Raw genomic sequence first — 23,632 nt, 5'->3', positions numbered from 1 at the left:
TTTCATCTAGATTCCAGCATCTGTAATCCTTTGTTTCTCCAGACATTCTCTCTTCTCACCCCTCCCATCTGGCAGTAAATACAAAAGCCTGAAAGCACGTACCACGAGGCTCAAGGACAGCTTCTATCCCGCTGTCATAAAACTATCAATGGTCCCAAGTACAATAAGATGGACTTTTGACCTCACAATCTACCTCATTATGACCTTTCACGTTATTGCACCGCAATTTATCTGTAGCTGTTACACTTTATTCTGCATTCTGTTATTATTTTACCTTGTACTATCTCAATGCACTGTGTAATGAATCGATTTTTATGAATGGTATACAAAACAAGTTTTTTACTGTACCTTGGTTCAGTAAAAAACAAATTCCAATTCCAACAATAAGATACAATTTCCTTTGGCTTGGAATGGCTCCAATGTGTATTTACTTCAGTTTTACTGGGGTTTCTTGATGTTGCACTCTGCTAAATGGCACCTTGATTTCAAGGTGGTCACTCTTAACTCACCTCTTTTGTTTGGACTAAGGCCTTAATGAAGGGGGAAACAAAGTGGCACAGCTAGCAGAGCTGCTACCTCACAACTCCCACGACCCATGTTCAATCCTGACCTCCAGTGCTGTCTGTAAGGAGTCTACATTCTACCTGTCACTGCATGGGGTAGGCATGGTAGTGTAGCGGTTAGCGTAACGCTATTACAGCACCAGTGAACCGGGTTCAATTCTGGCCACTGTCTGTAAGGAGTTTGTACGTTCTCCCCGTGTCTTCATGGGTTTCCTCCGGGTGCTCCAGTTTCCTCCCACATTCCAAAGACGTATGGGTTAGGAAGTTGTGGCCATGTTATGTTGGTGTCGACACTTGTGGGCTGCCCCACAGAACACTGTATGCAAAAGATGCATTTCACTGTGTGTTTCGATGTACATGTGACTAATAAAGAGATCTATCTATTTATGGTTTCCTCTAGGTTCTCTGGTTTCATCCCCCATTCCAACGTTTGTAAGTTAATTGGCCTCTGTAAATTACCACTGGGGTGTAGGTGAGTGGGTTGATGGGAATGTGGGAAGAATAAAATGGAATCAGTGTAGCATTGGTGTACGTGGGTGCTTGATGGTCAGTGCAAACTCAGTGGGAGGAAGGGTCTGTTTCCATGCTTGGGTGAAGCTCTGAGGTGAGGAACTGAAACCAAATTACCTTTGTAAGCTCTGTTTAGGTGCCACTTGATAGGCCTGCTACAACCACTTGTATTGTTTTGTTGGGAGTTCGCTAATGATTGGATTTATCCTGGACATAACTAGATGATTTTTCATATCTTCGTATAGATGCTGTGTGCTATAGCTACAGTGGGACAACTTGGCTAGAAGTGAGACCTGGTGCTGAACCAGATATTTTAAGCATTGTAGCCAAGATGTTGTCAAAGCCCATAGTGTTTGCCATGTTCAGTGCTCTCAGCCATGTTTCGATATCGTGCTAAGTGAATTTAAATATGTGATGGCAGCAAACTATTAATGAGACTAAGGTGAATAATTCACGTGATCCTAGAAAAATGAAGGATAGAGGAGGCCACACTTGGAGCACCGAATGCAGTAGATGATATTAGGGGAGGTGCAGGTAAATCTCTGTCTCACCTGAAAGGACTGTTTGGGTCCCTGGATGGAGGTGATGGAGGTGGTGTAGGGGCAGGTGTTGCACCTATGGCGGGAGCAGTGGAGAGTCCAGGGTGGGAGCGGGATGGGTGGGGAAGGAGGAGTGAGTTGTGGAGAGACCGGTCCCTACAAAAGGCTAAAAGGGGTGGAGAGGGGAAGATATACTTGGTAGTGGGGTCCCGTTGGAGAGGGCGGAAATGGTGGAGAATGATGTGTTTTTACGTAAGCTGGTAGGATGAAATGTGAGGAGAAGGGGGAGCCTATCCCTGTTGGGTCTGGGAGGGGTGGGGGTAAGAGCAGAGGTGCGGGTAATGGCAGAGATACGGGTGTGAGCTCTCTTGACCACAGTAGGGAAGAAGCTACAGTTAGTAAAGAAGTTGGACATCTTGGATGTCCTGGAGTGGAAAGCCTCACCATGGGAGCAGATGCAGCAGAGGCCAAGAAATTGAGAGAAAGGGATAGTGTCCTTGCAAGAGACAGGGTAGGAGGAGCTGTAATCAAGGTAGCTGTGGGCGTCAGTGGGTTTGTAGAAGATGTCAGTGGATCAAGAATCCCCTGAGATTGAGATGGAGAGGTTGAGAAAGGAGAGAGAGGTATCAGAGATAGTGCAAGTGAATTGGAGAGCCGGGTGAAAATTAGTGGTGAAATTTATGAAACTGTCGAGTTTCACACGGGTGCAAGAGGTGACACCGATACAGTCGTCGATATAGCAGAGAAAGTGTTGAGGAATGGGGCTGGAGGAGGCTTGGAACAGAGACTGTTCAATGTAGCCAACGAAGAGGCAGGCACGGCTGGGGCCCATGCGAGTGCCCATGGCTACACCCTTGGTCCATAGAAAGTGAGAGGAATCGAAAGAAAAGTTATTCGGGGTGACGATAAGTTCAGCCAGGCGGAGGAGAGTGTTAGTGGATGGGGACTGGTTCTGTATCTGGTCGAGAAAGAAGTGGAGGGTAGTGAGGCCGTCATGATGGGGAATGGAGGTATATAGGGACTGGATGTCCATGGTGAAGATGAGGTTGTGCATACCAAAGAACATAAAGTTATGGAAGAAAGTCACATGATTCTTCTGGCTGAAAGGAATTGCCAGCTCTTCATCCTGAGAGTTGGAATATTCATGGATCATCATCATCCTCCTGTTAGTTGTTACATTGACCAACACCATTCATGTCCGGGTATGATAGGATTATTCAACTGGTTATGAGCCCAGTTGGCTCTGTCCATAGTGTTCTGCCTTGGAATTTTATCTGGCAAGGGGTCCTGTGTTGTAGTTTCACTAGGTTAGCAGCTCTTACTTAGATATACCTCTCCTTGCTTCTGGCATGCTCTTCAATTTTATGTCATGATTGGTTCCTTGACCTTTCAGTCAAGCTGGTGAGGGATACACTGAGGGTTCAAATTCTACCATGATAATTAGGTACCTTAAATTTGATTAAGTAAATCTGGAACAAAATGCAAATTAAGTAAATCTGGAACAAAATGCGAATAAGAGTCATGGTGACAATTAACATGCAGTTAATCCCAGAAAATCCTCCTTGCAGACATCCGGACACTTGTCAAAATTGGGAGGAATGTCCCACAGACTAGACATGCAACAGCTGACGTAAATCATATTCATAGGAAGATAGCATTCAATTAACACCCTAGGTCTCTGCATGAAACAGATTAGTGTTGTTGACCAGCAGGGCAGTTAGCTGGTGTCAACGTCCAGCAATCCATCGAGCAAAATACAAGCTGAAAGAAAAGAGATTGAAATCACAGAAACAGAAAATGCTGAAATTCTCAAGAGAAACAGAGTCAATGTTTCAGATTGGAGACCCTTTGTCAGAACTTAATCTCTGACCTGAAACATTAATTCTGTTTCTTCTCCCACAGATGCAGCCTGACCTGCTGAGTATTTTGGCAGTTTCTGTTATTGTTTTAATTTTACATCATCTGTAGATTTTCTTTTGAGTTTCACTTACTTTTTGAAGTCACTGTGCTTGGATGCACATTACTCTAGTACCGTCTGGGTTACTACACTCAGCATCAAGCTTCCTTAAACACTTTAGCCATTATACTCACTAACTCGCCATGAACAAAGTTACAGGAAATCAACTTGTGTAGACATGTGAGTGAAGTGACTAATTAATTCTTGTGACACAACTATAATTCTTGATGACAGATGTTACAAAACAGGTAAGATTACATTTGGGATCAATGCAATGACAGCTGGACAGAAGCCATGTTTGTTTTGCACCTTTTTAATTTAAACCCTCACTTTCAGCATTGACAGTATATTAAGCAATATTCTCGAACAATGCACAAGCTTCTATCTTAGTTCTAGCCTTGTGGTTTTGTGACCTTTTGTTTATTTTCTTTTATTGGTCAACCTGAATGAAATGCTTGCTCTAACAGGAGGATTAAAGTAATCAGAAGTCAATCATAAACTTTACTTTTGGTTGGGAGCAAATCAGAAGTCTTCAGCTATCATTGTACCATCCCCTTTGGAGAGTTGCCAATATGTGGAAATTCCTAGATTACTAAATTAGTTCATATCCAGCCTATAAATACAGTGACTTTGTAGTGAAGGAGCAGAGCCATCCTTGAATTGAAATAATTAAGACCTAAAAGAGAATAATGACCTGCAGATACATCTTCATCATCGTAACCGTCCTGGTGCTTTCTGGTCTTTTGACAGATGGTAAGAGAATTGTGCTCGTCATGTGTTATGATCATTTTGTTCACTTACTGAGCAGCAAAGCTTGTCAGTGGAAATCTTTCTGATGTAATATTAGGGATATCTCATTGTGTTAGTATTACTCTCTATCAGAGTTCAGAATATCAATCAGAATTATCTGCACACACTGTCCTTTACAATAGTGTGGTGTAAAGTACAGAATTTAGGTCTCCCTGAAAACTGGATAGTCATTAGCTGAGAAAAAGCTCTCTTGAATTTTAATGAATTTCATATCAGTGTTGTTTATTGCAGTCCTTTCATTTGTGATTGGGCAGCTTCTCTGGTACAAATAGACAGATAGCACGTACATGGACATTGATATTACATGAAGCAAGATTGTTAAATTTGGAGAACCTTAATGACTTTAAGCCATGGGCAAATCAGAGCAAAGAGATGAATGTTCTAATACATTTTTCTTTGTGTAGAAGTATAGAAAAATTCTACAATAAACCTTCTGTAAAAACCAATGGCACTTTATAACAAAATAATGTTAATTTTAAATGATTATTATATTCTAAGCTTTCCAATCAGGTATGACTAACCTGTGACCAAGAGCCACATACTATTTACAAGCACCTCCTCCCATAGTTTTGGCTACTCTGTCCTTATATTTTTGCAGATAATGTTCCTTGCTGTATGCCCTGTTTCAATTCTGTGGTCTAAAGATTTGGAAAGGGTTGTGCTCAGTGGTGCTCCTTCATTAGTGAAAAAATCTGCATTAAAAAAATCTAAGATCTGTGTTAGTATTAGCATCTGTGTGCTGCAAGCTCCAGCAGGTATAGAAATTGGCATCTCTGTTTTGATGCTGCAACAGGAGCCTGGCCTCTCAAACATAGTCTGCCATTCAGAAAGATCAAGGTCAGGATCTCTCTTATCTCTTCAGCATATTACTGCTGATCAACTAGTTATTAATATTGACTAGAGTGCTTCAATAAAGGAAACAATAGCATAAACTTTTGAGAAACATGAACTTAGATCCTAACATTTCAAACTTGTGTTCGTGCAGCTCGAGCCGTTGGAAATGTGAAAATCGATCTGCGTTGCAAATGCATTGGAACAGCATCTGCCTTTATTTCTCCAAAGCACATGAAGAACTTGGAAATCATACCACATGGATCACATTGCCACAAAACTGAAATCATGTGAGTAACTTTATCAGAATTAATGCTTTCTTAAATGTTAGAATGAAGATTTGATTCTGAGTTTGGACATTAACAGACACTTGGCCAATGCACTGCATGAAATAAGATACAATGGACTGACACAATACTACTGATTTCAGAACTTTTGTGGGGAGAAAGAAAATAGATTTTCAATTAAATTTGCTGTGTAATTTTCAGTCTGCAGAAACCATGAGCACAAACTAACTTGATCTATTTATTTCAGTGCTACTCTTAAGAATGGAATAAAAACATGTTTGAATCCAGACTCAAACTGGGTGAAGAAGATGCTGAACAAGATTACACAATGGTAAAAATCTGTTCTTTTTTTTACAAGATGCATAGGATATTTAGCAATAAACAAGGTGCTGGAGGAACTCAGCGGGTCATCCAGTATCTGTGGGAGGAAAGAAATTGATGATGTTTTGGGTCCAATCCCTGCATCAGGACTGAGAGTGGAGAGGCGAGATGGCCAGCATAGAGGGGAAGGGAAACGGCGAGTAGGGATTCTGAGGCGATTGGTGGACTGAGGAAGGGTGTGAGATGACAGGCAGGTGGTGCCAGGTAGGGGAGGTGAGTGGGGGTGGAGTTGGAAGATTGTGGCAGGTGAGTGACAGATGGAGGCAGACAAAGAGAGAGGAAAAACAAAACGCAGCAGATGGAGCAAGGTGGGGGGAGGGGAGGGTGAAGATGGGAGACAGCTGCTGGAGGGAGATAAGCAGGAACACAAAGCACCACCAGTGCTGGATTTGGATGAGTACAGGAGGTGAGAATGGGAACTATTAGGGGAGAGGTGAATGGCAGTTGGAACCAGATTTGGGGGGGGGGCGGTGGGAGTGGGGGAAACGTGTGTGAAGTGGGTGGATGGTGACAGGAGGGGGAAAGGGATGAACCATAGAACCATACAGCACAAAACAGGCCCTTCGGCCCACCATGTTGTGCTGTCCATCAAACCACCCTCATGCTATCTAACCCTTTCCTCCCGCATATCCCTCTATCCCACATTCCTCCATGTGCCTATCCAACAAACTCTTGAACCTGTCCAATGTATCTGCCTCCACCACCACCCCAGGCAGTGCACTCCATGCACCAACCACTCTCTGGGTGAAAAACCTCCCCCTGACATCTCCCCTGAACCTCCCACCCATAACCTTAAAGCCATGCCCTCTTGTCTTGAGCATTGGTGCCCTGGGAAGGAGGGTGAAGGGGGCTGGGGGAGGGTGGGAAAGGGGACAAAAATGGGATGGGATCAGTCGAGGATCAGAAGGAGAGGGAGAGGGGGAAAGGAGGGGAGGGGGAGAAGAGGGGAAAAGGTAGAAAAGAAAGAAAAGGGGCTGGTTTACCTAAAATTGGAAAACAATATTCATGCCATTGGGTTGTAGACTACTCAGGTGGGATATAAGGTCCTGCTCCAGTTTGCGTTGGGCTTCATCCTGGCAATATAGAGAAGGCCAAGGATGGACAGGTCAGTGTGGGTATGGGAAGGGGAGATGAAATGGTCTGCAGCTGGGAGCTGGGGATGGCCTTTGCAGACTGAGTGTAGGTGTTCTGTGAAACAGTCACTGAGTCTGCACTTGGTCTTGCCAATGTAGAGGAGACCATATCGGGAGCACCGAGTGCAGTAGACATGGTTGGAGGAGATGTATGTGAACCTTTACTTTACCTGGAAGGACTGTTTAGGTCCCTGGATGGTGGTGAGGGAGGAGATGTAAGGACAAGTGTTACATCTACTGCAAGGGCAAGGGAAAGTGCAGGGGTAAGGGAGGAATGGGTGTGGAGGGATGAGCGAACCATGAAATCACGGAGGGAGTGGTCCCTGCGGAAGGTGGAAAGGGATGGGTAGGAGAAGATCTGGTTGGTGGTGGGACCTCATTGCAGCTGGTGGAAATGATGAAGGATGATATGCTAGATGCAGAAGCTCATAGGGTGAAAGGTAAGGACCAGGGAAACTCTGTCACTGTGTCTCCATAGGATGCTTACATTTTTACCATCCTTACACTTGAAGTCAGTATTTCAGAGTTACTAACAAATTCTTTTCTTTTTATAGAAACGAAGATCACTGAGAAAACATCGACAAACACAGCCATTCTGAACTTGTTCACCACGTTTACCTTTACTGCCATCAATTATACCAGGCTGATGGAAATTCATCTCAGAGAATGGTGCTAGAAATTCTTGGAAAAGAACCAAGTATTTAATTTCTTGTTTTGAATGGCCAAGCACTGCATGTGATTTATTTGCATCTGAGGTGTAATGGTTGGGGCTCAGGGAAATGGTTCTCGTGTTTTGCCAGCCTGTCAAACAACCTGAATTCCATCAGCCCCCAACTCAAATCCCCCAGGATCCTTGACTATTTGTAGTTCCTGGGTTTAGTAGTGTGGAGTGAGCTGGTGAGAGGGGTTACAGGTTTGTCTTGCACAATTGCAGATCAGCCTGCCATTACTTTCATTTGCAACATGTTCAAAAATATTCATGTGTGCTTCAAATACATTTTGCTATTGAACTTTGCATCTCAGTTTTCAAAAAAAGAAAAGAAAAACATGGGATAGTCAATCAAACTGTCTCGAATTGCTTCAACAGTGCATGCGATGAGGTAATGCGATAAAAGATATTTGCATAACAAGGGCTCAGAATATCTGCCCAGACTAAATTTTATTATCGTGTTTGAACTATTCCCCATAATCACACTTGTAATTTGCCACTAGTTTACTGCTTAGCAAAGAAAAAGCAAAGTGAAATTATGATTATTTCAACAAATATTTCAACAATTTTGCACAGAGGTGTTTGACACTATTTTGCTTTTGCTGTTTAAGTCAATGAAGGTACAATGAGCTGTTACTACGTTAGCAAGTACTCACTCTGAATGATCCACTCAACAACACTTGAGTCACATTCAGCAGCAACAGAAATGTACTCATTTATTTTATGTTACTTAAGTATACTTTAAAATATTTAGCTCCATGTGTATTTATTTATTATTTACCTTTGTATAATCCATGGTCATTTGCGCTTTTAATTATTTAATGCCATGTATTATGATGATTGTACTCACTTTAAATTATGAGAAAATAAAATATCACGGGCTTATTACTTCCTTTTGCCACCTTTCCTATTTGTAATGTCTGCCTCTTATCAAGAATCCCTAACAGTGACGCTAATACAACATACGTGCACACTGACACATCAAAGAGGAGCTTACTTAGTGATACTGATACCTTGACCCACTTTTTCATGTAATGAGACTTTTCATTGGAATTCATTCTGCAATACGATTGAATAAATGAAACAAAGATAGATTCTAATAAAGATACATGCTGGAGATCACCTGCCCACCATGCCACGACTACATAATATGTTGAAGTCACAAGAGAGTCCTCTGCAACACAATAGTGCAGCAAAGCTTTAGGACGGTGGTCTGCCACAGCTTTAACAATTAGCAGGGCAAGTTCACCCAACACGGGTAGGTAGGTGTTTATGGAGCAACGTGAGGGCATTAAATGTACAAAGCCTTACATAAACCTAAGTCCCTTCTTCACTCTCAATCGCAAAGCTTTGCTGCCAGAGTATGCACCAAGTGGAACTCACAAGAGCTCTCCTTTGTGACCCCTTGTGAGTTCCACTTAGGTTTCCAAACTCAATCAACATTGAGAATGCCTTGCTAGGAGATGAGAGTGAGAAATGAGAAGAAACTTTGTGACTTCATATGCCAGTTGCATCAGCGAAGGTGTGAAATTTGACATTCTGCTTTCAGATGCTGTTTCAAAGAACAGGATGTAAATAAGAAACAGGAAGGGGACCAGGAACATGCTGCTGGGAATTACCTGAGGCAACGGGGTAAAAGCGTGAAGGAAAAAGCATTTATTGATGATTAATAGAACATAGAACAGCACAGCACAGGCCATTCAGTCCACGATATCTGTGCCAACCATGATGCTAAATTAAAAGAACCCCTTCTGCTGACATATGGTCAACATCCCTCCATTCCCTGCCTGTTCAATGTTTAAATTCCTCTTCATCGTTGGTGGTGTATCTGCTTCCACCACTTGCGTTGGCAGCACACTGAAGGCAACTAACGCTCTTGGTGTAAAAAAAACCTGCCTCGTAAATTTCCTTTAAACTTTTCCCCCTCACCTTAAAGCTATGCCTTTGGGAAAAAGACTCTGATTATCTACCTCTCCTAATTTTATATACTTCTGTCAGGTTGTCCTTCAGCTTCCAATGCTCCAGAGAAAACAATCCAAGTTGGTCCAACCTCTCTTTGTAGCTAATACTTTCTAATCCAGGCAACATCCTGGTGAACCTCTTCTGCACCCTCTCAAAAACCTCTACATCCTTCCTGTAATGTGACAACCAGAACTGCACACAATATTCCAAATGTGGCCTAACCAAAGTTTTATACTCGTACTCCAAGATCCCTCTGTACATCAATGCTCCCAAGTGTCCTGCCATTTATGGTACATTTACCTCTTATATTTGACCTCCCAAAGTGCAGCATTTCACACTTGTCTGGATTAAACTCCATCTGCATCTCCATTCTCCACCCATATTTCCAACTGACCCTTCTGTATCCTTTGACAACCTTCTTCACTATCCATGACTCTGCCAATGTTTGTGCCATCTGCAGTTATTAATCAGCCCATCTACATTTTTGTCCAAAGTTTATATGTTTATATATGTATATATATATACATTTGTTTGATATATATATATATATATATATATATATATATATATATATATATATATATATATATTTGATATATATCAAACAACAGAGGACATAGCACTGATCCCTGCAGAACACCACTGATTACAGATCTCCAGTTAGAACTACTTAAGTTCTTTGCTTCTTACTTTATATTCATTATGGGCCCTATCCAATTTCAGCTTCCTAAGTCTTACACATGCTTCTTTTTTTCTTTTTTAAACTGTATTTATAATATAACTTATCATCCAAGGTTCCTGAAACTTGCCGTCTTTGTCTTTCTTCCTCACAGGAATATGGCGGTCCCGGTTTCTGACCAGATAGCCTTTAAACAACTCCCAAATATCAGATGAGGACTTACCCAATAACAGTCACTCCCAATCTACTTTCCCCATTTCCTGCCCAATGTCACTCCAATTAGCCTTCCCCCAATTTAGCACTCTCACCCCACACCACCCCCCACCCCGCTCCCCCCAAGTTCCAGTCTTATCCTTATCCATAACTAACTGAAAAACTATGATCACTGTCCTAGTGAAACTCCAATCACCTGGCCAGGTTCATTTCCCAAAACAAGGTGTAGTATGTCCCCTTCCCAGGTTGAACTATCTACATCCTAGATGCACCGAATAAATTCTGCCCCCAACTAATCCACTGGTACTAAAGGAGCCCCAGTCAATATTGGGGAAATTAAAATCACCCACTACAACAACCCCTTTGCTTTTACATCTTTCCATGATCTGCCTACATTTCTGTTCCTCTGTATCCTGCTGCTATTGGGAGGCCGATGGTATAACCCCATTGTAGTGATTGCAGCTTTCTTACTTAAATCAACAATGTGACTGAATGATGGCAATCAGACAACATGGGAGACATCTTGGAGGAGGATGTACTGCTTGTCCATGTCAAAGACTACAGATAGGTCAAAACTGACATGGAATTACAGAACATGTGCAAGAAGGAAGTAGCTATTTGGACCAACTGTCTCCCATCATCATTTTTCATCCACTCTATCAACACCGATTTTTTTGCCTTTCTCCCTCATTTGTTTATGTGTGTCTTCATTAAATGCATCTATTCACATTGTACCAACCATTCCTTGTCACAGAGATTTTCATATTTTAATTACTCTTCAGGGGCTCCTCTTCAATTTCCTTTGTGGATTTATTAGTCATTCTTGTATTTGCAGCTCCTAGTTTTGGTCAGATGCACAAGGAGAAACATGTTCTCCACATCCACCCCATGAATCCTTTCATAAACTTTAAAGGGCCTCAATCAGTTCCAGAGAAGTGGGTAACATATCATTCAGACTTTCCTGTTGTTCAGGCCTCCCAGCTCTGCTTTCAACCTTGTAAAACTTGCTTGCACGTTCTCATATGAAATAGAAGCTGGAGTAGGCCACTGAGAAAGATCGTGGCTGGACTTTTACCTCAGTGCCACTTCCCTTCACTAACTCTCATTTCCCTTATTATCCAAGAACCTATTGCTCTCTTCCTTGAATATATACAGTGATTGAACCTCCACAGCTCTTTTGGGTAGAGAATTCCTAAGATTCACCATCTACTGATTGAAAAATGTCCTCTTCAATCCTGAATGACTCCTTATTTTGAGACTGAGAAACCTGGTTCTGCACACTCCGCTCAGGCAAAACATCATCTCTGCACCTTCCCTGCCAAGCCTGGTAAAAATTCTGTGCATGTCAATGAGATTTTCTCTTATTCTACTAAACTCAGTCTGCATACTTTCTCTCCTTAACACCCTCCCCCCACCAACTCAGGAATCATAGAAACATAGAAACATAGAAAACCTAAAGCACAATTCAGGCCCTTCGGCCCACAAAGCTATGCTGAGCATGTCCCTACCTTAGAAATTATTAGGCTTACCTATAGCCCTCTATTTTTCTCAGCTCCATGTACCTATCCAGAAGTTTCTTAAAAGACCCTATCGTATCCGCTTCCACCACCATTGCCGGCAGCCCATTCCATACACTCACCACTCTCTGAGTAAAAAACTTACCCCTGACATCTCCTCTATACCTACTCCCCAGCACCTTAAACCTGTGTCCTCTTGTGGCAACCATCTCAGCCCTGGGGAAAAGCCTTTGACTATCTACCCGATCAATGCCTCTCATCATCTTATAAACCTCTATCGGGTCCCCCCTCATCCTCTGTTGCTCCAAGGAGAAAAGGCCAAGTTCCCTCAACCTGCTTTCATAAGGCATGCCCTGCAATCCAGGCAGCATCCTTGTAAATCTCCTCTGCACCCTCTCTATGGCCTCCATATCCTTCCTGTAGTGAGGCGACCAGAACTGAGCACAATAGTCCAAGTGGGGTCTGACCAGGGACCTATATAGCTGTGACAATACCTCTCGGCTCCTAAATTTGATTCCCCAGTTGATGAAGGACAATACACTATATACCTTCTTAACCACATAGTCAACCCGTACAGCCACTTTGAGCGTCCCATGGACTCGGACCCCAAGATCTCTCTGATCCTCCACACCACCAAGAGTTCTACCATTAATACTATATTGTACTCTGCCATCATATTTGACCTACTAAAATGAACCACTTCACACTTATCTGGGTTGAACTGTATCTGCCACTTCTCAGCCCAACTTTGCATCCTGTGTCCCGCTGTAACCTCTGACACTACACATCCAACCTTTGTGTCATCCGCAAACTTACTAACCCATCCCTCCACATCTTCATCCAGGTCGTTCATAAAAATCACAAAGAGTAAGGGTCCCAGGAAGGATCCCTGAGGTACACCACTGGTCACCGACCTCCATGCAGAATATGACCCTTCAACAACCACTCTTTGCCTTCTGTGGGCCTGCCAGATCTAGATCCACATTGCAATGTCCCCTTGGATCCCATGCCTCCTTATTTTCTCAATAAGCCTTGCATGGGGTACCTTATCGAATGCCTTGCTGAAATCCATATACACTACATCTACTGCTCTTCCTTCATCAATGTGTTTAGTCACATCCTCAAAAAATTCAATCAGGCTCGTAAGGCAGGACCTACCCTTGACAAAGCCATGCTGACTATTCCTAACCATATTATAGCTCTCCAAATGTTCATAAATCCTGCCTCTCAGGATCGTCTCCATCAGTTTACCAACCACTGATGTAAGACTCACTGGTCTATAATTTCCTGGACTATCTCTACTCCTTTTCTTGAATAAGGGAACAACATCCGCAACACTCCAATCTTCTGTGACCTCCCCCATCTCCATCGATGATGCAAAGATCATCGTCAGAGGCTCCGCAATCTCTTCCCTCGCCTCCCACAGCAGCCTGGGGTACATCTCATCCGGTCCCGGCGACTTATCCAATTTGTTGCTTTCCAAAAGTTCCAGCACCTCCTCTTTCCTAATATCCACATGCTCAAGCTTCTCAGCCTGCTGCAAGTCCTCACTACAATCCCCCAGATCTTTTTCAGTAGTGAATACTGATATAAAGTATTCATTAAGTACCTCCACTATTTCTTCCGGATCCATACACACTTTCCCACTGCTGCACTTGATAGGCCCTATCCTTTCGCATCTTATCCTCTTGCTCTTCACATACTTGTAGAACACCTTGGGGTTTTCCTCAATCCTGCCTGCCAAGGCCTTCTCACGTCCCCTTCTGGCTCTCCTAATTTCCTTCTTAAGCTCCTTCCTGTTAGTCTTACACTCTTCCAGATCTCTAACATTACCTAGCTCTCTGAACCTTTTGTAAGCTTTTCTTTTTTTTCATCCAGGTGAACCAGACCTGTACATAATAGTTCAAATATATTTGGAGCAATACATGTCTACTTTTGTAATTAAATCCTCCAGCAGTGTTGACTTGCTGTGCCTGCATGTTGACATTCAATAATTCCTATACAGGAAAATTCAGTTCTCTGAACACCAACACCATTTGAAAACTACTCCGATTTTCTATTTCTTCCACCAAGACAGAAGACCTCACATTTTCTTCCATCGCCCCTTCACTTATACCCTGAAGCATCACCACATCCTCTTCATGTCCTCTCAGATACCCTCCCCTTCCCAGATCTGAACAATCAGATGGTGGATTTGTGACTGAAGACATCCTCCATCCAGTTCTGTGTCATTATCAGACCTGGACTTAGTAGACCCAGTCCTGCATACATCAAATGGGATGTCTGTGATGGGGTGGAGACCAGGGAGACTGAACCCTATTGGACCAATGAACTGTGAAATAACCTCAAGGAAAAGCATCTCATCTTTTGACAGTGCAAATTTTACCTTTTAGGACGCAACATTGAATTAAACATTTTTTCCAGATAACTGTGGGAAGATAAGCCAGACTTTCCAGTTTGTATCAGAACTGGCCAGTAACATTTTGTTTCTTCTCACCTAACCTGCTTAAGTATTTCCAGTATTCTCTGTTTTATGTCAGATTGCCTGCCCTGCAGCAATTCTATCTCAATATTTCAGCATCCCATCACCATGATTTCTTTCTTTTTCTTTGTTTTCATTCACCTTTTATTTACATCCCCTCCAGAAAGATCAGTTGTGATTAACAAACCTTCACCACACACCTTCAGCAAGTGTCACCACTTTTTGTGTGACTTGGTCTCCCTTGATTTCCACCCTGTCAGATATTCACATTACTCTCTCCATACCTCTAACTTAAAACATGCTTGATTTCCAATTTTTCTCTGTTCTGATGAAAGGTCATAAAATTGAAATGTTAATTCTGTTTGTCCCTCCACAAATGTGCCCTCACTTTCTGAGTATTCTCAGCATTTACCGTTTTTATTTCAGATCTCTAACATCTGCAGGATTTTTTAAACACCTTTTTGGAAGCTTTTCAATTCATTTGACTGCAAACTAAAGCAATAAGTGAGATGAGATCTGAGCAGAACAATACATTCTCCCTCACAATCAGCATCAAGAAAAATGAAGTTGTGGATCAAGGTGTTGTGTCCCTGCCCACAGTTAAACTTAACAACATTCCACGGGAGTCAGACAAAAATTGTTTCTCTCTTGGGTCCATTGTGACAGACAATAGTTCCCTTGATAAAGAACTCAATACATGCTTTGGAAAGGTGACCAACTTTGGCCAATGAACAAAATGGGCATGGAAGAATAAACGCTCACCCTCAGAATTGAGGTGCTGACCTATAAATTCTGCATTCTCTGTGTGCTGTTGTATGGCAGTGAAAGATGCACCACATACATAAAAGACTCAATAAATTCCACCTTTGATGCCATATTCTTGGTATTTCATGGAAGAAAGAAGTATCCTAATGAAGGTACCAGGCATCACAGCATTTTTGCTGCTCAAGGATGTGCACAGAATTAAAAGTGGCCACATATTCAAGGATACACTGTGTGGGGAGATGGCCTGAAATAAAAGACCAGTTGGGTGCTCAGAGCCCTGTTTTAAGGATGGTAGGTAGGAGGAATATGAACGCATTGGACATGAATGGGAACTGCAGCTGATGACAAAAGTAAATGGTGATATTGTCTATGGGAAGGAAGTACCTCCCTGATAATCCATTGTGGATACCAGCACTGTAAGCAAGGCCACAGTACTGTAGAACACCCTACATCATAGGTCAATGACACTTCCAATTGTGGTGCTTAAGGCAGACACTATCTTTCCATATTTGCCCTATTCAGTCATCTGCAGAAATGGAATACATGGTGGGGCCTCAACAAAGTTTGAAAGCTGCATATCCATCTTCTCTCATAAATAGAAAGATGCCAATGATGGCCAAATGGCAGGGGAGTGAGACTAATTGATAAGCCTTTCAAAGGCATGATGGCTACATTCTGTTATATTCCTCTGTGAATCCATGGTGTCAGGTCTTCCCTCTATCCCCAGTTAAAGGTGCTGTTTCACAGTACTCTGTTTGTCATGGGTCAATTATAAATGTATGACACCAATGGCCTTGTCATGCATCAACACAAACACTTTCTTGTGAGATGGGTCTCACTATCATGATTCTCAATTGTTTTTTTATGTTAGAACAAAGTTTGTCACACACAATGTTGAAAGGAGGACTAGAGCAGCAAAGAGTACTTCACACAGGTTTAACATAATCTTAAAATTACCAATAAGAATGAAGTAGGAATACGCAGTAAAGGCTTTAAGCTTCCCTTGGAGTGACCAGTATTCTGTAATTCCTACTGTCATTCTTACTCAATTTTTATTATTCAAAGAGAGAATTAGCATGTAAGGAGGTTTGCACCAGCCAAATTACATTGTACATTGATCCTATTTCCAGTTTTCACACCCTGTTCTCACAGTCTTGGAAATAATGCTTTCACCTTCTCTCTGACTCACGCTGGATCTTGGCTTCTGAAAGACAGGTTATTAATTTCAGGCATTGTATGTCTACAAAAACTACCATGCATTTTTTCCCGTCCTTTTTCTGCCTACTTTCCCACCCCTCCATCAGTTCTCTGTAACCTCAATGTAGAGCAAGATATTCTTGCTCAGAATTTTTTTACAAGGTCAGTTTACAACACAGAATATAAAACCAGCTTTGATAATTCTACACCATTTGCCATTGTCAACAAAACCTTGTACTTAAGTACTAATTTTAACTTTGTAAACTCCACAAGACGTTTCACAGAAGCATTATCAGCCAATTACGAAATTATTAGGTCAGGTCACCAAAGGTTGCTCAAAGTAGTAGTTTTAAAGAACATCTCAATCTTCTTAAGAGGAGGAAGAGGTGGAGAGGTGGATGGTTTATAAAGAAAATCACAAGGCAAATAGATATTTGGCTAAAATAATTGTGGTGGAAGAAATCAGGAATACACAAAAGGCTGGATTTGAAGGAGTTAGTTGTTTTGTTACAGAGGTTACACAGATAGGAAGACTACAGCAACAAAGGGATTTGAACAAAAATCTGAGAGACTCTAATCCTGATGAAGGGTCTCAGCCCGAAATGTCGACTGTTTATTTCCCTACATGGATGCTGCCTGACCTGCTGAGTTCCTCCAGCATTTTTTTGTGTATTGCTCCAGATTCCAGCATCTGCAGAATTTTTTGTGTCTCTAATTATGTTCAATTGCTCTGAAATCAGCGTAGTCCTCAAAGGATTGCAGAATTTTCAGGCAGCAAATTACATTTAGTTCTATCTTTGTGATTATTTTATTTATTAAAGAACATTGCTCTAGAAGCCAGACAATCCGCAAAACTAGCCTAACCCTCAGGATAAATCAATCATTACTGAAAGTTTCTGCTAATCACACTCATTTGCACGCCTTCTTTGATGCCACAAATTAAATTGGTTCTTTCAAGTATGTGGTCACCAATAGGCATGTTTTGAAAACGGGAGTGTTAATTTCTTTTTCATTGCCTAACACACTTCTTACAGTGCCCTCATATGAGTAGCAAATGGTTCTTTTTATCCCCAGTGATTTAAAATCAGATTACTCACAGATGGTGGAATGGCGATGATCAAGAATGGTTTTTTTGCAATCACTTTCCTGCTACGTTAATCAAACTGCTGCATACTTTAAAATAATTATATTTTAATTGCCCACCTGTACAAATTTAGTATCTCATGGTAGCCAAATGAGCTTCGCTAGAAACTCAGTAAATTTTCACTTAAAACTGAGACAATTTGGATGCAATTTTCAATATTGTCAATTATGAAAACTCCACCCGAACAACTTAAAAATCAAGGCATTGCTGGGCAGATGCTCAATGTACTTCAGAAAGCATGGGAAGGTGGGAAATAGGATAAAGGTTTGAGATGAGTTTCTACTCAAATTCATTCACTAATCACTGAATGCAAAATCTACCATGGAATTTCCAGAAGATGAGAGGTTGCCTGCCAAGTTAACATTAGACTTTTATAAAAGATACATCTCCAAAGTTTGTTCACAGTGGGGAATAGAAAAACCACTGAATCCTTGAGGGAGAGTGACAAAAGACAACCTGACACTTGCTTGAAGTTCTTTTAAAGTTGCGAATGGGAGATGAAGTTGATTTGACCTGGTATTTAACCTGAAGGTGACCTCTTTTCAGACAGAAATGGAACAATGGTCAAGGATAGGGAGGAACGTATAACTAGAACTAAACCATAGTAATAAATTTTGACTTTTGAGTTTTATTTCTCCAAGCTGTTTAGTAGAGTGATATATAATTGAAAGGAACAAACTCAGCTCTATTTAAACATGCAAATGAAATGTAAGGACAGAAGAGATGTTTACAATTCATTCTCAACTAACAAGGGCAGTTGCCAGATTTAGTAATGTTTCTCTGAAATTATTGCAGGGTGCAACCAGGAAGTGATGACTCATGAAAAGTGTTAAAAGCACCAGCATTAAACTTTGACCAGCCCTTCCCCATTCCATTGTCCAAAACCAAGGGAAAGAATTAAGGTTCACCAAATCTTTCACATTGTTGTGTTCTGCCTAGGAAACCTTTCCTCCACAATCTGTTCCATCTGGGCATCAATGGCAGGATTATTCACTTAACCCACAGTAAGACTGCAGCTAAGCAGTTGAATGGATGGCCGAGTGTGTGGACAGTCCAGAAGCGAGACAGTGGCCAGGGCAGATTTCCTCTCTCGATAACAAGCACTGTCCAACAGGCTGAAGTGAAAAAGAGTTGGGATTGATTCGGAGGGACAAAGAGGAGGCAGAGAGAAGAGTGTGTGCAGGAGTGAAACAGTATGAGCGTACAGTGTTCTGGGGGCAGCCCGCAAGTGTTGACAGACTTCCGGCGCCAACATAGCATGCCCACAACTTCCTAACCCGTATGTCTTTGGAATGTGGGAGGAAACCCATGGAGACACGGGAAGAACGTACAAACTCCTTACAGACAGCAGCTGGAATTGAACCCGGGTCACTGGCAATGTAATAGTGTTATGCTAACCGCTACACTACTGTGCCTGCCAACTGAGAAAGTGAAAATAAAGAAAATGCTACAGATGCTGGAAATCTAAAATAATAACAGAAAATCCTCAGCAGGTCAGGCAGCATCAGTGGGGAGAGAAACAGAGTTAATGTTTCAGGACGAGGAGTATGAGAAAGGTTTGAGTGGATAAAAAGGGGAAGGATTTCATACAGAAGAAAAATGGTGTCCCATTGTGATTTAGTATGGGAAAATACAGGGCATCCTGTATGATCTTTTTCCCCTTCATTTGCAGTGCCTTGTGATCAAAGAGGACTTTCTTCTACCTGTGGGTTCTGAGGTGATTGATGAGGTCAATATGAGTACTGCAGGCTCTTCCACAGATGCGGCAGGAGGGGCCTGATGGAACAGGCAATCCAAGTAGTTTCTGTGGTACTGCACACCTCCTGCCATTAAATGTGGGGATTTAGTGTTCTTGGTGCCACTCCGAATGCCACTTTTCCACACTGAGTGGTCGTGGGCCAGGGATCGCCAGGATTCAGTGGAGATAATGCATATTTTCAAGGAGGTTTTGAACAGATCCTTGAATTTTTTCCTCTGTTCTTGACAGAGCTGGTAATAGACTGTCTATTTCAAGATCCTGGTATGGTGTTTACAGTCGAAATGACTTGCCCCACAGTGCCAGCTAAATGTAATTAGGACCTCAATGCTGGGGTATTTGCATGGGAGAGGATGCCAGCATTTGTTCATATCTTTCCAGAGGACTTTGCATTGCTTTGAGGCGCTTGCTCCACATAGTCTAAGTCCAGGTGGCACATTGGAAGACAAAGATGACTACAGCCCAATAGACCATGACTTTTGTGTCAAGTTTTGAGGTACTGATTCTCAAACACCCTTTCCCTCTATCATCCAAAGGCTGTGCTGGGGCATTGAAGATGAATTTCATTCCCAGTGCCTGCTTTTGCTGACAGCTGGTTCTGGAGATACGAGATGTGGTCCATATTTTCCAGGGTTTTACCATGATCTTCTGTTGTCAGAGGGAGTTGCTGTATGGACAGGCAGGTTGGCAGAAAACCTTTGTCTTGCAGAGATTGAATGTAAGGTCCATCCTCTCATGTGCTTCAGTGAATGAGTTGATGATGACATGGAGCTCACCCTCTAAACATGCACATACACAGGCGTATTGTGCATACTGCAGCTTGACACCTGAGGCTGAAATGTGGACAGTAGGTGATAGAGGTGGAAGTATCTTCTTATAAGTCTTTAAGACTAGGTCCTATCCAGTGGAGGTTTGTTGATGCCAGTGCAACAGTACAATGACAACCATTGAAAAAACAGTGACAACACCTTGTTTGACCCTGCTCCTCACTGAGATTGGCTGTTAGGGTCATGCATTGCCATCTTAATGCATATACAAGTGGGGATGAACTTCTGTGACCAGCTGAGTTTCAGGAGTGGTTCATAGTTTCCCCTGGTTGAGAGAGTAAAAGGTCTTGTGAGGACAGAAGATGCCATGTATAATGATTGGTGTTGCTTTCTGTGTTTCTCTTGGTGATGTCCTAAAGCTTAGGTCACGTCTATGGTGCCTCTGGAAGTAAAGATACCACAGGCGATTCAGGGAGCACCTTTTTTGTCGCTGAGATGAGGCAGTTGAGGAGGACCCTGTTGACGACCTTGTCTATGGCAGGCACCAGGGAGCACCCCTCCAATAGTTACTACTAAAGAACTGTTGGCTACCCAGCTCCCTATTCACCCCAAACCTTCTGCAGTGCATTGCACCTTTTTCAGTGGCCGTCCCCACTGAATCAACTGCATCTGTCTACTAGAGTCCTTCAAGGTAACTGGCAAATCTGAACTCCCTCTCAGTTGGAAATGGAGACAGGGAGTACACAGTTAACTAGTGACATAATTACAAATGTCTCTGACTCACTTCAATTATTGGACTAAAAAGACTAAACATGGCATTTTTTGATATTTTTACTATATCAGAATTCTCTATTACTTCCAGTGGCCTTCATTTGTAAACAAGTGTTGCTGGAGGTAATTATTCCTTCTTTGGTGTGTGGTCACAAGAAGCACAACATTTTGGTGGCTCAACTTAGATGATTGATTTTTCACCTGGCAATTTACAACTCACAAGCGAGCACAAGCTGATACTAGTGAAGGGGAGAGTGTGGAGAGTCTGCAATGGGCGTGGAGCCTTTTCAAATCCTTTGGATCCCAGGAACTGTGAATATAATGAAGAATGCAAGAGATGCTTTGACAAGGTACTGACAAAATTGCCATATACACCCTCCAAAATAGCAAGAAGGATGGAATAGTCCAACTCATTCACTAGTGGACTGGTGGAAGTGAAGGTCTCCATGGTTTGTGTATGGCTCAAATGAATTTAAGCAGACCTTGACAAAGGATATTTAGGCATTGGATAGCAACGTGCATCACTTCAAACAGGTTTACAAGACCTCATCTGAGGCCTCAATGTGTCACTAAACACCACCAAGTTGGTCATTATACTTTGCCCCAGAATGACCAGCCACCATTAAGACTGCCTTCTTCCATCTTCATAACAGCGTGCTTCTTAGCCCTGGCTTCTGCTCATCTGCGTGATTTTAGACTTTACTGTTCCAATGCTGGTCTGGCCAACCTCCCGACTCCCACCACAGATAAGTTTCAGGTCATCCAGGAACTCAGAATCCTAAATTCTGCTCAACATTCCCCTTACGTCTGTTACCCTACATTGGCTCCAGATATAAGCACTCCCCAATTCTAAAATCCTCACCCTTACTTTCACATTCACCTGCAGCTTGCACCTCCTTATTTTTGAAACTTGCATTAACTACAAAGACATTAAGCCCCAAATTCCCTCCTTAAACATCTACACCTCGCCTGCTTTAAAGGCTCTTCAAGATACTAACATATAATTTATTTGCATTAACTAACCACATACCCATTAAAACCATGCTTCAATCTATCCATTTCACTATTCATTTCCCCAAATGCTGGAAACACTCAGCAAGTCAGGCAGCAGCTGTGAGAGGAGGAACAGAGTTAATGTTTCAGGTCAAAGCCGACCTGCTGAGTGTTTGCTGCATTTTTATCTTTATTTCGCATTTCCGACATCTGCAGCTTGTTAATTTTCAGAAACAAAACTTTGGCCAAGCTATTATGCTTCTCAGTCAGTGATGTAAACAGGATATACAGTGCAAAATGTTACTTTTTTGTTATGATCAAACACAGACAACTTGCTTTCCATCTTGATCTTCTAAGGCTGAAAAGCTCCAAAGTTTTCAAGATGCTGCATAAACAGATGCATGCATTTCAAACAGTGTGTGTGGAACTAAAGGAAATGGGTGAGATTTTTAATGAATATTTCTCTTCAGTTTTTACTGTGGAAAAGACAATGGAAGCTAAGGAAATGGGGGAAATGAGTGGTGATGTCTTGGACCATGTACATATTAGCAGGGAGGAGGTATTGGAGGCCTTAAAGTGCGTTAAGGTGGATACATCCCCAGGGCCTGACCTGGTGCATTCTTGAATCTTGTGGGAAGCTAGAGAAGAAATTGAAGAAGCTCTTGCGGAGATTTTTGCTTCATCTCTGGCCACAGGTGAGGTTCCGGAGGACAGAAGAGTGGCTAATGTGAAACCATTGTTTAATAAGGATAGCAAAAACAAACCAGGAGACTTTAAGCTGGTGAGTCTGACATCAGTGGTGGGTAAATTGCTGGAGGGGATTCTGAGGGACCGGATCAATCAACATTTGAAAAGACAGGATCTGATTCGGGACAGTCAGCACAGCTTTGTGCATGGGAAGTCATGTTTGACAAACCTCTTGGAGTTCTTCCAGGAGGTAACCAAGAGGGTAGATCAGTGGATGTTGTCTATATGGACTTTAGCAAGGCCTTTGACAAGGTCCCTCATGGCAGGCTAGTCTGGAAAGTTAGATCACATAGGATTCAGGGGGAGATAGCTGATTGGATTCATAATTGGCTCAGTGGTAGGAAGCATAGGGTGATGGTTGAGGGCTCTTTCTTGGACCAGAGGCCTGTGTCTAGTGGTGTGCCATAGGGGTCAGTGGTGGGACCTATGTTGTTTGTAATTTATATAAACGATTTGGATGTGAATGTACCATGGTTAGTAAGTTTGCGAATGATACTAAAATAGGTGGTGTAGATAGTGTAGAAGGTTATGGAAAATTACAGGGGGATCTTGATCAGCTAGGTATGTGAGTTGTGTTACGGACTCAGTGAAAGTCCCTTTAAGATAGAGAGTGTGTGTGTATGTGTGTGTGGGGCGTGCTTACGTCAATAGAAGATAAAGGACGTAATGACGTTGTTGAAGAAGAAGAAGAAGAGAGAGAGAGAGAGAAGGGAGAGAGACACCAGCCTGCTTGTTTTCTCTATCGATGGATGAGAAACAATAACTGTGTTTGCCATTGAAATCCATGTATGGAGTTGGAAGTAATCCGGTGGAGTTCACTTTGTTGCTGACCTGTAGAAGGAAACAGGTATTTGTGTGTGGACGACCACGGTTCGGATGCTTTTCGGGGTGAGGAAGTCACTACCGAGTAAACACTGAA

The 23,632-nt window shown here is 42.3% G+C and overlaps 1 protein-coding gene across 1 annotated transcript; it reads left to right on the top strand.

Moving 5' to 3' along the window:
* Positions 1-4,223: 4,223 nt before the first annotated feature.
* On the top strand, positions 4,224-8,561 carry LOC127572692 (interleukin-8-like). Its single transcript, XM_052020212.1, has 4 exons — positions 4,224-4,322; positions 5,365-5,500; positions 5,745-5,828; positions 7,566-8,561. Coding segments are annotated over exons 1-4 (285 nt in total). The 5' UTR covers positions 4,224-4,258; the 3' UTR covers positions 7,567-8,561.
* The last annotated feature ends 15,071 nt before the right edge of the window (positions 8,562-23,632 follow it).

Source organism: Pristis pectinata, chromosome 7, assembly GCF_009764475.1.
Source record: "Pristis pectinata isolate sPriPec2 chromosome 7, sPriPec2.1.pri, whole genome shotgun sequence".
NCBI classification, from domain to species: domain Eukaryota; kingdom Metazoa; phylum Chordata; class Chondrichthyes; order Rhinopristiformes; family Pristidae; genus Pristis; species Pristis pectinata.
This window is presented reverse-complemented; position numbering and strand designations above follow the sequence as displayed.